Source organism: Athene noctua, chromosome 2 (assembly GCF_965140245.1).
Source record: "Athene noctua chromosome 2, bAthNoc1.hap1.1, whole genome shotgun sequence".
NCBI lineage: Eukaryota > Metazoa > Chordata > Aves > Strigiformes > Strigidae > Athene > Athene noctua.
Window position 1 is genome coordinate 153640356 of NC_134038.1, and position 15991 is coordinate 153656346.

At 38.3% G+C, this 15991-nt stretch overlaps 1 protein-coding gene across 3 annotated transcripts in view; it reads right to left on the bottom strand.

Annotated features, from left to right (window-relative positions):
- UBP1 (upstream binding protein 1) overlaps nt 1–15991 on the bottom strand; it is a 42005-nt gene that overhangs the window by 12287 nt on the left and 13727 nt on the right. For 2 of the 3 annotated variants that reach the window (XM_074900712.1, XM_074900711.1), the window contains exons 3-8: nt 11945–12021; nt 9287–9392; nt 8592–8698; nt 6739–6891; nt 6475–6585; nt 5804–5911 (exon numbers count right to left, since the gene is read on the bottom strand). In XM_074900712.1, coding sequence (XP_074756813.1) covers nt 5804–5911; nt 6475–6585; nt 6739–6891; nt 8592–8698; nt 9287–9392; nt 11945–12021 — 662 coding nt within the window. The remainder of the gene's footprint in view (nt 1–5803; nt 5912–6474; nt 6586–6738; nt 6892–8591; nt 8699–9286; nt 9393–11944; nt 12022–15991) is intronic. The other variant, XM_074900713.1, reaches the window with a different exon arrangement.

Sequence of the window (15991 nt, forward strand, 5' to 3'; positions counted from 1 at the left end):
AAGATTAGTCTTGCATGCCAGTAGCTTAACAGTTAGAAAAATTCTTCATCTGTCTGAGATTTGATTCAGATCAGTATTTTTGCTAGCTACTGTGTGCACACTGCCTTCAAATCCATAGTCAACACCACCCTTTAGACTACAGTGCCATCCCCACAAAGCATGCTCTTCTAGGACCTTCTAGCATTAGCCACTCTTCCACCTACTCTGTATATTCTCATCTGTTGTTTCTCTTCTCAAGCTCATTTTAATATTAACCTCAAAGATGTTGTATTACAACAGGTAGTTAAAAGAGGCCTTCATTCCCCAATTATGTGGTCCAAAGCCATCATTTCAAAATGAAAGCTCAACATATTAAATGTCAACTTGGTTCTTCTGAAATATTTTGAAAGCATAATTTATTTTTTTTTATTTTCTGACTCTCCCTAAATTTTCATGCAGATGTTTATCTGGACACACAGGTGCAAGCTGTACATCCTTAGCCACTATTCCATTACAAGATTCTGTTCTACGTATCTTTACAGGGGCAGGGAAGAATGCACTGGTGTCAGAGAACAGCTTTTGCACCATTCCCAAGGCATGTACTTCAGTTAATGTTTCTGTCCTTCAAGCCCAGCTGAAGTTGTTCACAACAGAACTCTGAGTTTAAACGCAGGAAGAAACACATATGAAATATTTAGAAATAGAAAATCCCAACACAAAGCAAGTAGCCTTTCTTCTCCTAGAAACACACTTTCCTAGCTTGTCTCCAAGCCTCAGTTCTTTCTTCTGTCTTACAGGTTGTGGAGGTAAAAATGAGTATTTGAGCATCAAGACACTTAATTCTGAAAGGTTCAAGGAACAAGAAAGCCTAGCATTAAAAAAAAAAAAGAAAAGAAAAGAAAAAAAACACCTCAAAAACAACCAAGGCAACAGCATATGTTCTTCAAGTGTCTTCTAGCAATTAACCCAAGCTGCTTATGCTTTCCTCATCACTCACATACACAACTCATCCACGCTTCACAAACCCATCGGGTTCAGAAACAGGATTAGACAAATTCTCGAGCATCAAAATCCATTAACACTAAGAAGACTAAGCAGTGGTGTGCTTGCTAACATCCTGAACGATGTGGTTTCCCTGAAACAGCATCTGCAGTTGCCACTGCCAGGGACAGAACACTGGACTTCACAGACTTGTGGTCTGATCAGTCAGGGTATTTCTTACATTCTTAAGCTCAACACTGAGTTAAGGATATTCAGCAAGCTAATACTAGTTCCTGGCCACTAGATGTAAAATTAAGAGAAAGATGCCACCCTGTCACAAGGAAGCATCCAACTCTGCAAAAAGCCATCACAGAACAGAAAAAACACTTTACCTGTATAATGAACAACAAATATATACTGGTGCATTTCCAAAGATGATGTTTTTAAGGTGCCAAGACTAACCGCCCTCCATTACTAGTACACTGGTACAATTCTACTGATACAACTGTACTCCAGAAATTATGTCTTATTTCCAAACATTGATTAATTCTTGAGAAGTAGAAAACTATTTTGGTTTCAAGATCTTTAATATCCTTCTTTATAGGGCATGAATGAAGTCATAAAGTATTGATGAATGATTTTACTTGAGTTCAAAGGCAAGACAGGAAATCTTTCCAAGTATGTTTTTTCAGATTCAGAATACGTATCATTTAATCTTCCTAACTTATGAAGAACTGCAAAAATTGCAAGTTATTCTAAGCCACCATTTAATGCCATTTCCCTTCCCACTACCAAACCTACCTGAATCTACCCAAAATCATGCTTTATACAAGAGAGTAAAACTGAACTTTGGCAAAGAACTCCATACTATATTCAAATAGCAAATAAACACAAAACCAAAATATACTAAGTCTAATCTGTTCTCCAAATTAGACTTACTATACTTGGGCATACAGCATCATCTCTAGAAAAGAAAGCAGCAATTTTATTATACATGGTATACAGCTTTTTCAATAAACTTATAAAACACCAGGTTCTTGCCCAAACAACAGAAGTTGTTGCTGGCAAAAGCAAAAAACTTCTGCACATATAGATCTAATTGTTATGAGAGCAGAAGGAGTTACTCCCAAAATGCGAAGTCACCCACATTACACATCCTGTATACTACTGACACTGCTGTATGAAGTACAGGTGTAAGGAGAAACAATCCAAGAAATACTATATGATTATGTTGCTAAAATAGTTTTGCTCTAGCTTCACTTTCTGACTCATATAGCCTCTAGAAGGTTTTATGTTCTAAATTTAAGCCGCTTATAGAAAATATTTAACTTCTGCACCAATTCTTCATGTCCAAAACTTAATGTTCCAATTTATTTCAGGGTCTATACCTGGAAGTCTTCTAACTTCCATGTGCCCTACAATCAGCTCTATCTTCAAAGAATGACCATTTGACCAAGTTTAATCAAATTGTACTTTTATATATTCTAGCTTGTAACATATAATACAATACAAATATAAGAATCAACCAAGATATTGCAGACAGAAAAAAGTGTGAAGACCCAACTATCATTATACAAATATGCCTGCTTTTTCAAAATCAAAGCAAGGGAAAAAATCTGGTGGGTTTTTTTTTCTCTTCATCCTTAGATAAGCTCTAGCTTCTATATAATGGGAAGTGAGAAAAAATAAAGTGGCTCTTTCATCAAATGGCCCCTGGATGAAGGTCGCTTGGACTCCCAAGGTCCAGAAGACAGTCTTGCATTAGCCTTTTATCTCTACAGAAAAAGTCAAGGCTCCATAGGAGGAAAAAGTTTTAACAAGGAGTTTAACTATGTCTATCCATTTGGAAAAGAGATAAATACTCCAGAAATTGCAGTGAATGTACCGAGTTTTGAAACATCAGGTAAATAAAAAGGAGTAATGGAAAAGCATATCTAGATGGCATTCTTATGAAAATGCATGAGAAGGAAAAGATGGGTGATGGTAATTGGGAAAAAAATCTCTGTTTTTTAGGAAAGGACAGGAGAAGAGCAGAGCAGAATGACCATTCAGAAAGGACCATTCATCAAAGTCTTTGTCAATTGCGTTAGAATCCCATACGAATTAAAATGGATGTAAGAGATATTAGATTCAATGTTTCCTGAAGGAAGCACAGTAAGAAACCAGTCTGTCCAAATCAGATTGTGGCTGAGCTGGAAGAAAGCATACAGGGGAAAATAAAAAAAAGAAACAAAATTAGAAATATCCAGCAAATAGAACAGCAGAATCTTGGAAGGGCCAAATAAAAAAGCCAACATACAAAGTGAGATGCAAAAAGCAAGGAACCAGAAAGACAGCCTATGTAATAGGTTAGATGTAGGAGGAAGAGAACTATACCCAGCTTTAAAAAGGAAGACAACCATAGATTCAATCAACCGAAATTTCTGGAATTCAAGAAAATATAACAGAAAACTATTTCTGAGCATCTAGGAAGCAGCACTGACTAAATAACAGCCAGCACTCCTGACTTCATCAAGAAAAACACACTCCAAATAATCCTGTTTTCCTTCTCTAATGGAGCTACAGTTCCTAAGACAGGCAAAGTACAAGATCCATCCTATATAAAGGCATAGTATGTGAAACAGTGTCAATTCCCATACTTAAATGTAGGGAAACAGGTCATCAGTTTTTGTGTCTAAGCCCCTCTGTGACAACTGTGCTGCACATACGGTACACCTGATATGCACACGCGAGGTAAGTGGTAACAGCCAAACCTTCTGATGGCTACATCTGGGAAGGCAGATGTAGAAACATGCATCATCCCCTGTCCATTATTTACAAGGCCCACAAGAATAAGCGTGTCTGGTGACAAGAGAAAAAGTCTGAGTTGGGCTTCGAGCTGTAGATCACATTCTTTTTCTAGATGAAGCAAACAAGTCGTACATGCAACTTACATAGTTAAAAATGGTACTTAATGACTGCTTACCAAAGTTTGACTATGAATACAGTAAAAACAGTGTTTCATGGTATTTTTTATGGGCTTGGTGATTTCTAATAGTTTTGCTAATGACAAAAATAATTGTCATGATGGAACACGTTATGTGTTAAATCTGCAGATGATACCAATTTAGCAGGGCTGAAAGCATTTCATCCTACACGAGTAAAATTCAAAATGGTCTCAAACAAACTGACCAAATGATCTCAAGAGAAAATTTTATTGAGGGCAAATTCAAAACAGGAACAGTCAGCTGCACAATTAAGACAACCGAAAAGCTGTACATAGTTGTTATTCCAAAATAGTCTGTGGGTCTCTTTCATCCCAAGCAAGAAGTGAAGACAAACACACAGACACTATCCTTTGTGTGCTTTGGGAAAGGCAGTAGAAGTCCAGTACTACCTGTCCTATCTCAATTTTTCTTCATTACAATTAAGGTAATGCTCCCATTCATAGTAGCGTAGTATTTCAAGAGATTATTCTGTTAAGAACAGGTTAGACAAGTTTCAGGTACCATTTGGCTACAGTTTGTCCTACTCTCGGCAAGAAATTTGTCATTATCTTTTAAAAATACCTTTTTCTATTAACCTTCCTATAGGCAACAATCGTTCTTATAACAATAGAAAGAGAGCAGGGGGTGAGGTGGGGGGTAAAAAAATGTAGAAATCCCTCCAAGGACCAGTTTCAAAGGATGCTTGAGACATGCTTTGTAAGTGAAAGTGATAAAATCCGAATTTCTCCGGTCTGTAATTATTGTTCCTGTCTGTACCTCCCCCCCCCGGGCCATCTGGAACAAATGAAAGAATGTCTGCACTGCCAAAGAATCCAAAACGTGCATCTTAAAAGAAAAACAATGAAGAATAGCAGACAGCAAATTCAGACAGCTCAGTGCTTTACAATAGTTTCAGGGGGCAAAAAAAAAATCCTCCAAAGAACCCATCTGACTTAATATTGCTTGTTCCCTCCCACCCAGTTACATGGTTTACAAACAACAAAAGGCACACACTTGAAATATTTTATAACCTAAACCTTATACATCACTTTCACAGATCATAAATACAGACTAAATAATGTCTGAGGGACGAGAGTCAGACAGTCAGTGCCCAAGTGCTGCTGGGAAACAGCTGTCAGCACAATATGCCTGTTCAAAGAACAGTCAAATCACTGTCTTCCATAGTCACATTATTAATTGACATTTAAACTTGCCAAATGGAAGATGTAGGATTGTTTCTCATCTGAAAAGTGTAAGGTCTCAATGATATTCACCTTAAGGAAGAGCATTTAAGAAACCTAAAATGCTAACCCTGGACAGGAAGAGTGCACAGGATGTATGTTAGATTAATCTGGGGGGGGGGGGCACATACAGGGTTAGCACACACATATCATAAAGATGTGCTGACTCTTCTGAACTTCATTAAACCTGCTTGGAGCACAATATGCAGATGGTTAAAGGAAAAAATCAGAAATTAACAATCGACCACCTGCAACGCTACAGGATGTTTTAAAAATACTGATTACATGGAAACTTATATTGAATGTAAGTACAAATACGGAACAACACACTAAATTTCACTGTTCTTACTTCCACTAATTACACACATACAGGAAAGCAAAAAGCTATTTCATTTAAAGTCGCATAAACGGAAAGCTCTTGACTTAAAAGTTACACAGTCCCTCTGCAACAGTTTAAGTGTTAGATTTAGGAAGGATTCCTTTGCTGAAAACAAACATGGAGTAATTGGTATACATAAAAGTGAGTAAAATTAAGAGCAATCAAAATATTTTTACTTTATATAATGGAAGTTTCTCCTATATCTAACACTGCACAAGGTATCTTGCACAATGAAAAGGTAAGCAGAAGTCCCTTACACTGCCTCGCTTTGCCAGAGAATCACCGTAGTCTGCTGGCAAAGTCCGCTTGCTGGACTTTTTCTGCTCATGTTCAACTGCATCTTCAATTATAGGCTCAAGCCTCATCTGGACAAACACCAAAGATGTGGATCAATTTCTTTTCATTATACAGTGAGGAAAGATCTAAAAGCCTTTTAAAAACTTGTGAAATCTTTAGAAAAGTGCATAGAACTCACTGATGTTTAAATAAAAAGAAAATGCAAAAACCTACTGAGGCTCTGGCCTTAAATCCGGTAATCTCCTAAAAACAAGACTTTGAAGCTCTAAATTGGCAGATAATTAAATTCTAGATTCCCCCCTTTTTGGTTTGTGGGGGTTTTTTTGGTTAGGTTTTTTTTTTCTTTTCAGCTACAAGGTTTTTAGATCTGTACCAAAAGACTTGCTCTAAGGTTCAGTACAGTCAGTCAAATAGTGTGTTTTAATACAAGCATCTATTGAGTATCTAAATCAAAGTTTACTGAACAAAATCTTAAAATTTAATGTTGCTTTTCACTGGAAAAGTTTGACAAACAAAAAGCTTATATTTGTGTAGAATAACTCTTCCCCAACCCTTCCAAGACTGCAGCTAAGTAATATGCTGTATCTAGGTATTTTCTCCTCAGTCAGCAGATGCAATTCTATTTTGTTACCTCTGTAAGAACTGTGGTGTCATATGAAGGCTGATACTTTTCTTTTTCATGTGCAGTTCGCTTTTCCATCTTTTCTCTGTCTGTTTTCTGTTTCCTGTCTGCTCCTTTTGGCTAAAAATGAACAGTTACATGAACAAGAACGCAAGTGGAAAATGGTTTTATAATTGAAATCTGATCTCAGAAGTCAAGCAGTAATATAAAGATGTCCCCCATCTTTATAAGAGCTTCTGAGAGACTTATTAAGGATCTGTTTTCTACTGTTACCTTAAAAACTTTGATCTGACAACTGGCTGAATGCAGATGATCTGTGTACTCTCCACTTTCAGTCTGTTTAAAAGTGTCAACCTGAATCCTAAAAGGAACTCCTTTCTCTCCTCCATGTTTGCGAGGGGTAAATTCAGTGCTGATACAATGTACCTGAAAAAAAACAACCACCAAACAGAAGGGACACTCAGAAGTATTCTAGACATGCATTTTATTATGTTCCCAGCATCATATACATTTTCTAAGGACAAGTAACAAAATTAGCCAGCCTATCCCAGGACCACACTGCGTAACTGATGTTTCATTCCTTTTCATGGCCACATGCAAATGAAGCCAAAAACACTGTACATGAGCGGACAGGGAAGAGGGGAAACAAGCAAACATGTCACCAAAATCTCTCCAAAAAGCAAAAGTCATCATAGATTTTTATTAAATGAGATCTTGTTGGATCTTAAGAAAAATGTACATGGATGACAGCTGTATCTACCATGAATACAGCACAAACATTTTCAAGATACTACTGTTCAATGCATTATAGCTAGAATAAACTTCAGAGTTACTTAAAATAAATATTACCAAAGCTATAGAAGGTCACTGACTGGAAGAGTTTTTAACCTCATGTGAAATCAGGGTATTTTCAAATATGCCCAACTTCCTGTTAAAAGTCAAGCAGACTTTTTAATCATGTAATTGCCTCATGCGCTATGTCAGAAAGAAAACTGGATTTATAAGACAGAAGTACTCCTAAAAGATATCTAAGGAGAAAACTGGTGTAACAGTTAGGATGAATCACACTGGACAGTGGTCCCAGTCTTTTTTGCTTCCTTATGGAATTTTAAGCAAGCCAAGCACCATGGACACCTTGCACTCTCGATAACTACAATACTACCTTTTTATTTCCTATGGCCATCACAACAGAGACCCACAGACTGGAAACTGAAGCTTTAAGCACATAATCAGTGCACTATACTGTGTTCTGGAGCTTTTAGAATACATGAATTACACTTGCCTAACAAGAATCAGTTCCATTTTCAGTCAGCCTGTTATCACTTCTTCTAAGGAAGTGCATAAACAAAACTATTCAATAGTTTATCTCGCACTTCTTCAAGGAGAACACATCTTCGTAATTATATGACTCTTACTAGGAAAAAATGTCTTCAGTTGTACTAGATTGAAGTTAATTTACTGACAATATGGAATTAAAACTATTGTGGCAGCCTCAGTAAGAAACACTGCTACCTCAAACTTTACACCTATACCTTTTTACAATAAAAACAGATCTGAGACATAAGTAAGCTAAAAATTCCAATATAAAACTGAACATTCTAAGTAATTTCCAAAGAAATCCCTGAATATCAAATATATAAATAATAAAAATCGTACTACAACGAAGCCTTCTGACATAGTGAGAAACATCTTTGAATGTATAATTTAAAACTTTGTAGCACATTATTTTTCACTTGGTATCCTCAATCCAAGTCTCTGCTGAAGATCGCCACTAGAAGAGTGGGCCTCTCAATGAAAAAAAACATTGTAGCAACAGTTTAGAGGGATACAAATTAATTCTAATACCCCAGATAACTAAATATTTTAACCATGCCAGCTTTCTTCAAAGAGCTTTCTGAAAGCCTTTTATTTAACTTGTTTTTAAAAGATGCTTTTATAAACCCAAATCAAGTTGAAAAACCTAATAGGGACACCTTTATAGAACTAAGAACCTGTGTTTTCACAAAGCTAATAATTAATGGCTATCCCACAAATAAGAAACAGAGAAGCTTCAGAGTGCAGGTATACTACTATTTGTGACCTGAAAGGCACCAAACACAGACATTCAGTCAAGTAAAGTTTCAAACCTGAATAAAAGCAGATGTACATTTTGTTGGATCCCACAAAAATTCAACTGCATTGAGCTGGCTTGGATTTGTCTTGATATCAATGACTCCAACAGACATTGGAATATCTATTAAAATAAGTAGTATATATTTCAAAATAATCATATTCCAAGAAAACGCTACAAATAAATTTTAACATAAGGTTACCATCAGCAAACACTGGTATGGTGGAAAAACGTGGGCTTTGGTGGCTTGACCACAAACCCAGAAACAGTTTCTTAGGACTGATCTGAAACATCTTAGCAGATTCAACATACAGAGTGCTGAGGGTTTGGGGGTGGTTTTTTGGAAAACACGCCCCCCCCTCCCAGCTTCTGCACCAAAAATGATCAAGTTATGCAACATACAGAGACCACGTTGGCACCATTTCCACAATCTACTAGAGAAAGTTACTTTTGTTTGTGTTCCAATTACTGTAACGACATTAAAGTAATCAATGAAAGGTTGTAGAGTTGCTATCTTACTTCTGTAGCACTTCAAGGTTTTAAAGAAATGTGAAAGTGGTTAAAATGTATTCAAAATACCCCGTTACGACAAAGCAACATACAGAAAACTGCTCTGTGCTTTTTCACCAGTCCTAGCATAAATGTGGCCCTGATCAATGTAAATTTAGAAATTGAATTTCATACAGTGGCAACAAATAGAAACAATTATACCTAGGTCGAGAAGTCTGTCCCCAGGGCGGTTCCACTTCCAACCTTCTAGCTGCTGGTGCTCTGTATATTGCAACCTTCTGTCATGGAACACAACTCTTATAATACTCTAACAAAGAAGAAAACAAGCATCTGATGAGCCACAAATGTTTAGAAACAGCCTGTAGATAAAGCACTCAAACATTCCAAAATAGCCACAGTGCCAATAGATATGAATTTACAGAAAAAGATTTGGCAAGCATCAGTATACCAAAATACTCCAGAACACAGAAACAGAACTGAGCAGCAGGAGATATTTGAAAACGTGGTAAAAATGCAGAAGAGAGTTACATCTGACTGCGTATTCTAAAGGTCACTGTGAATTACATGCAGTGAACCGAGCAACACAGCAAAGCATCAGCACTGTGTAGGCAACACCAACTTACTTTAGAAAACAAACACAAAAGACTTCATTTATTCTGAAAAACAGTGAATATAGTTCAACCATTTTTTTCACTGAGAATTCTGTGAATTTTTGGTGAAAGTTTTAAGGCAGAAAATTAATAGAAAATTCCCTTCTAGTATTTATAAGCATATTTACAACAAAGCTATGATTTTTAATTAATAGCAAGTAGTAATAAAACAACTGCCAAACTATTCTAGCTGAAATATTAATCTAAACATATATGACACGATTAACTTTATTCAGCTAGAAGCAATTATGCAACAATCCCTATTTTTGTGACCAGTTCTGATACAATTGTGTGCTTACTCACACTCTGCTGCATGAATGCACGTACAAAGCGATTTGTTATACAGAGGGGAAAAATACTGTGCACATTAATTGCTGCTGAACGAACAAAACAGACAAATTTGCATTGTTTTTTTCCATTAATCTACAGTCTTACTTGTATTAACAGTGGATAAAGTGTCCAAAAAACCCAAGAACTTTTAAATGAAGTGCCTCTTCAAGATACATTGCATTTCCTTGGTTTTATTTCAAAGATAACAGAAAGCACATGTGCATGTGTGCATACTTGCACACACACAAACATACCACGCCTTTTTCACTGCAAACTAGCAAGTTTGGAACTTGGAAATATCTGCAGCCATCTTCACCAACATGAAATGCCTTCTCTGTTAAAGTACTGGGATTCCAGTATTCAAGTGTTCCAAATGGGAAGTTTGTTGATCGAACATTACAACAGCTTGCTATGATAAAAATTACTTTTTTAAACTTTTACACTGCTTTGGTTCTACCTACCAAATTGCTCATCACCAGTATATGAACCTGTAAGATTAGAGCAGAGATACCCCAAGGCTACAAGGAAATAGCACCTAAGGAGGCAAATAGTCAACATGCTTACTACAGCAAGCCAACGTGCCAGGTTGTATAAGGTTTAATTACAGACCTCACAGATCCCAGTTTTATGCTTGTGCTTAACACATCCTGAAATTCTCTCTGAACAAGCATCCCACAGACAAATCAGATCAAGGCACAGGACCATACAAGCCAAAGTTAACAAATGACTTAGCCCTAAGTTGACAGGTAAAGACTCAGCCTCCCGCAGGCACACTGTTCTGGTGTATTCATCAGTACCACTTTCAAAGTGACCTCAACTGAAGTTTTTCTCTTCTTTCCCAATATTTAAATAAGATGAATCTGATTAAATTGGTAGATGCTTAGAAGAAAAATCCAAACCCCGCCCCTCCGTCAGTTCTTTTAATTGGGCATTTTTCAGTCCACCTCATTCTTACGCATCATGCAATACCTGAGATCCACAGTACCTTCTGCTAACATTAAAGCACAAAGAGATGAATCTGGAAATAGGAGCTCAGCTGTGGAACAAACTGCTCAATGAGCAGTAAAATTCAAAAGATCTGTTTTCTTATGGATGTATCTCCCATATCCCACTGTTGCAATAATCACAAGCTGGTTTCATGTGTTTTCCCTAACTCCTACTAAGAAACATGCTCATAACACCTTCACTTCCTTCTAAATGATCCTCTAGCTTCCTTCTACAACTGATCACTTGAAATGGACAATGAAACAGCTCAGAAGATGTTGGATACAAATCTAGACAGCTAGGTATCTTAAGCTTCGCATAAAATAATTTAGTCTTCAGCACACACAAGTACTCAATGCACTGGGTATTTACATTCATACTTTATTTGTAAACATCACCAGTCCACGGTCATTCCGAGTAAGTATCTCATGACAGCAGAAAAAAGAGAAATCCATAAAAAGTTCGGTCTCTAGATTACATTTCTCTCACCTAACTTTAGATACCTAAATACAAGATCACTTTTACCACAGCTTCCTTTTACTCAGCACAAAGACATGGGCACAGGTGGTGGAGATTCACCTCATCTTAAAACAGAGGAGACTGCAGACCTCATAAAGGGTACCTGAAGTGATTAGTTCACCTTTAGTTATCTAAAGCTACAGGAAATGAACCCATTCATAAATGGGGAAAGGCATACATGTATATTCTTTTAATCTGGAATAAACCTGAAATAACAAACCTATGCATTATGTTCCACTGTGCCTATTTTCTTTATTGGTCAGATCAGCTGGTCGACCCCCCTCCATGAAAGAGTACAATAAAAGGTTAAGAACTACTCTTTTCGTATGCAAGCAGCAAAGGTTTGTTAGTAGCTATGCAGAGAACTTCAATTCACCTTCACCAGTTTTCCATTGATCTCTGGTATGTCTCCAGCTTTCCGATTATCTAGCATCCGTATCTCATAGGACTGACCTTTAAAGAGAAGAAAAATCTGTGTCAATAGAAGAGTCAGAGCACAAAAGTATTTTGTGTTTAATGCACTTGAATTAGCTTTTGGTTCACAGTACACAAGAACACCAAAACTTCTGTTTAAGAGGTTTTTATAACAAGGTTCACTTCACGGCATGGGAATTAATGGAACAAAATTAAACTTTTTGGTCCCTTTAAAACGATACATACTTTCAAAGTTAAGTGTTTCACTTTACATGAAGTGTAGTGCTTATTTTTTTTTCGAAGAAAAATTTTTGAAAGCTTAATTCCTTAATTTTTGAAACTGAAGAAAGGTAACACATTGAGAACCACAGACTGGTCTTCCAATTACAGAGTTTCTATACTCTTCATACAACATACATACTTCTCTCCCATGTTTATTTTTGCCCATGTACCTGTTGCCTTTGTACGATTTTTAGGCTTTGTATGATTTCAGAAATAAGCCTTTTAAAAAGAAACAGTTACTGTTTTTTCCTAACAGGTACAAGCACACCTATCTTTCCAGTGAATCTGATGAACTGTTGTGCTTCAAAAGAGACAAAGCTTGAAGTAATTTATTTGAGCTACAGGGTTTTTTTTTCTTCCAAGGTGAGCAACATGTATTCATCTGCAAAATCACATTTCCCTAATTGAAACATAGGACAAAATGGGTTTCAAGAGGTTCACTAAGATCAAGTGCAGTAAATTCATTACCTTCTACATTACCCTCCAAACTACCTTTACACTCTAGTGTATACTAGATTTACAAGGCAGTTACTGACTTGCCCTACAAGGTGAAACTTCAGCTGTCATACCCCTGTGAATAAGCAAACAATTTCTTCAACTCTTTTCACAGCTTCATAAACTGAAGTCACCTCCAATTAAGGACTTTTTTTTTTTTTTCTGTAATGCAATTAGCACATTTTTATATATACACTCTACACATATACAGGCTTTCTTTACCCCAAAAGCATTTGATCATTGATATAATTGATGACTGATCCATATAAAAATTACATTAGCCTAGTGTAGCTGGAGTAAAGCAATAGATCTTTTCTCCTCCTATATTTAACAGGAGGTAACTTTTTTCCTGTTAGTGTAATCTGTTCAATTACCAGAGTTATTTTACTCACTGATTTAACTTCTGCAGTCTATCTGCATTTACAGACTTTTTTTTTTTTTTTTTCAATCTAGCACAATTAATAAAACTTTTGCCAGTATTTCTCTGTTTGCTCTCATCACTGTGGGCAGGAAGAAAAAAAAATTCTGATTGCTTGCTCAAGAAGTGTTGTTAACCTTTTGCAGGTACAAAATAATAAGACTAAAGATTTGATTAAAGCAAAATTCAAGGAATACCTGACTCAAAAATTGAAAAATAGCATGGGAATTTTTCAAGACAAGCGGACAGATATGTTCCATTCCAGAGTTTTGGACGTGTAGCTGCTCTGAAAATATGAAAAGCACCACAGCACTCAGCCACCTCTGTATGAGAGCTATAGATGCTACTTTCTCTGCTCTTTCCTGGCGAGTAGCCACATAAGCAAGGTGACATAGGGTGCTAGGAACTTTAACTGTCCACTGATTAACACAAACTGTAGTACTGTCTTTCACAAAAACCTCAGAATGGTCAAGTTCGGAAGGGACTTCTGGAGGTCCTCTTGCCCAGTCCCCCACTCACACAGGGCCACCTAGAGGCAGTTGCTCAGGACCAAGCATGGCTGCTTCTGAGCATCTCCAAGGATGCTCATCCAGCCCCTGTTTTATTAGATTCTCTGTAATGATCTTATGAAATAAAATAGCAAAAGCCTAACTGAAGACGATGACTTGTAAATAATATCCACTGCCCTCCCCTTATCTACCAAGCTAGCCATTTCATTATAGAAGTTTATCAAGTCAGTCACCATGATTATTCAAAGACTACTGAATAGAGTGGCCTCACAATTACACCTGCCAGCCCCCTCAACACTCATGGGCGCATCCCACAGATTTAAGTATGTCCAGTCTGCTTAAGTATTCCCTGACCTGTCCCTCTTCTACCAGGTGTACATATTCCTTGCTCCAGACCTGCCCCCTGATCTCTAGGGCCTGGCATTCCTGGAGACCAGTGATGTTAGAAAAGACCGAGGTGAAGAAGGCATTCAGTACCTCAACCTTTTCCATGTCCTGTGTCACCATGGCCCTGTCCTATTCAGCAGGGGGCCCACATCTTCCAGTCTTCCTTTTGCCACTTAAGTACTTGGAGAAAACCATCTCATTGCCTTTGACATCACTCGCCAGATTCAGTTCCAGGAAGGCTTTAGCTTTCCTGACTGCATCTCTGCGTGCTTGGATGATGTCTTTGTATTCCTCCCAGGGTACCTGTCCTGGCTTCCACCTTCTGCATGCCTACTTTCTGTGTCTAAGTTTTGCCAGGAGTTCCTTGCCCATCCATGCAGGCCTCCTGACATTTTTGCCCAAATTCCTGCTCACTGGGATCCACTGCTCGAGGCTGAAGGAAGTGATCCTTGAATATTATCCAGATTTCTTGGGCCCCTCTTCCCTCTAGGGCCTCATTCCATGGGACTCTAACAAGACGATCACTGAGGGGGCCAGAGCCTTCTCTCCTAAAGTTCAGTAATATGATCTTGCTTTCTGCCCTGCTTCTTCCTCTCAGGATCCTGAACATTCACATCCCCAGTGAGCCCTTTCTTGTTGTATGAGGTGCAGTGCACCTCTCCTCGCTGGCTCCTCTATCACTTGGGTCAGGAAGTTGTCAGCCGATGCTCTCCAGGAACCTCCTGGATTTCTCACACCCTGCTGTGGTCTCTCCAGCAGACATCAGGGTGCTTGAAGTGCTCCTGTGAGGACCATGGCCTGTGAATGTGAGGCGATTTCTAGCTTTTTGCAGAAGGCCTCATCCACTTGTTCTGGTCAGGTGGCCTATAGCAGACATCCACATTGTTAGGCTCTTTAACCCTTACCCATAAACTCTCAGCTGGCTCATCACCCATCCCTAGGCAGAGCTCCAGGCACTCCAGCTGCTCTCCCCACATAAAGGGTAACTCCTCTTCCTCATCTTCTTGCCCTGCCTTTCCTAAAGGGCCAGTATTCCCCCACTGCAACACTCCACTTACACAAGTCATCCCATCATGTCTCCATGATCCCAACAAGATCACAGCCCTACCACTGCATACAGATGTCAATTCCTCGTGGTTACTTCCCATGCTGCTTGTATTCATGTACGTGCACTTCAGAGAGGCACCCCACCATGCTCAGTTCCCAGAAAAGTTTTAGCGTTTCCTCGTAATGGCGCTTTATAGGCACGCACTTGCTTACATCCAAAAGATGGAGATGGCCCTGTTTGAGCCTCCTTTTGTTGATTTTGTGTTCCCTTTCATGCACATCACTCCAGGCCCTTAGTTTGTCAACCACGTTCATCACTCCCTCACACTGCTGCTGGTCACTCTGTCCTGCCCCTGTCATACCCTACTTCAAAGCCTTCCTCACCAGGTCAGCCACACTGCTGGCAAAGATACCTTTGCCCCGCTTACTGAGGTGGATCTCATCTCTCCCAAGCAGTTCTCTACATTCACAGAACTACAAGTCTAGCTGCACTGTATAAACCAACCTAATGCTTACCCTTTAAAAGCAGTTATCTTCCATACCACTTCTGCTATTCAACGTACGTCTAGCTGAACAGCAGTCAACTCAAAACACTGTCCTACAGCTCTGATATGCAGTCTCAATGGACTCATTTCACAGATTTTATTGGTAAGAACCCTGCAAATCCCTGAACAACCAACCATCATCTCTCCAAGATCTGAACTTCAGGAATCCGCTTCAGCTGAAAACCTAATCGCTTCAAATATTCCATTAGCTCAGAGAATCACAGAATATCTCAAGCTGGAAAGGACCCATAAGGATCAAATCCAACTCCCTGCTCCTCATAGGACTACTTAAAATTAACCATAGTACTAAGAGCATCATCCAGATG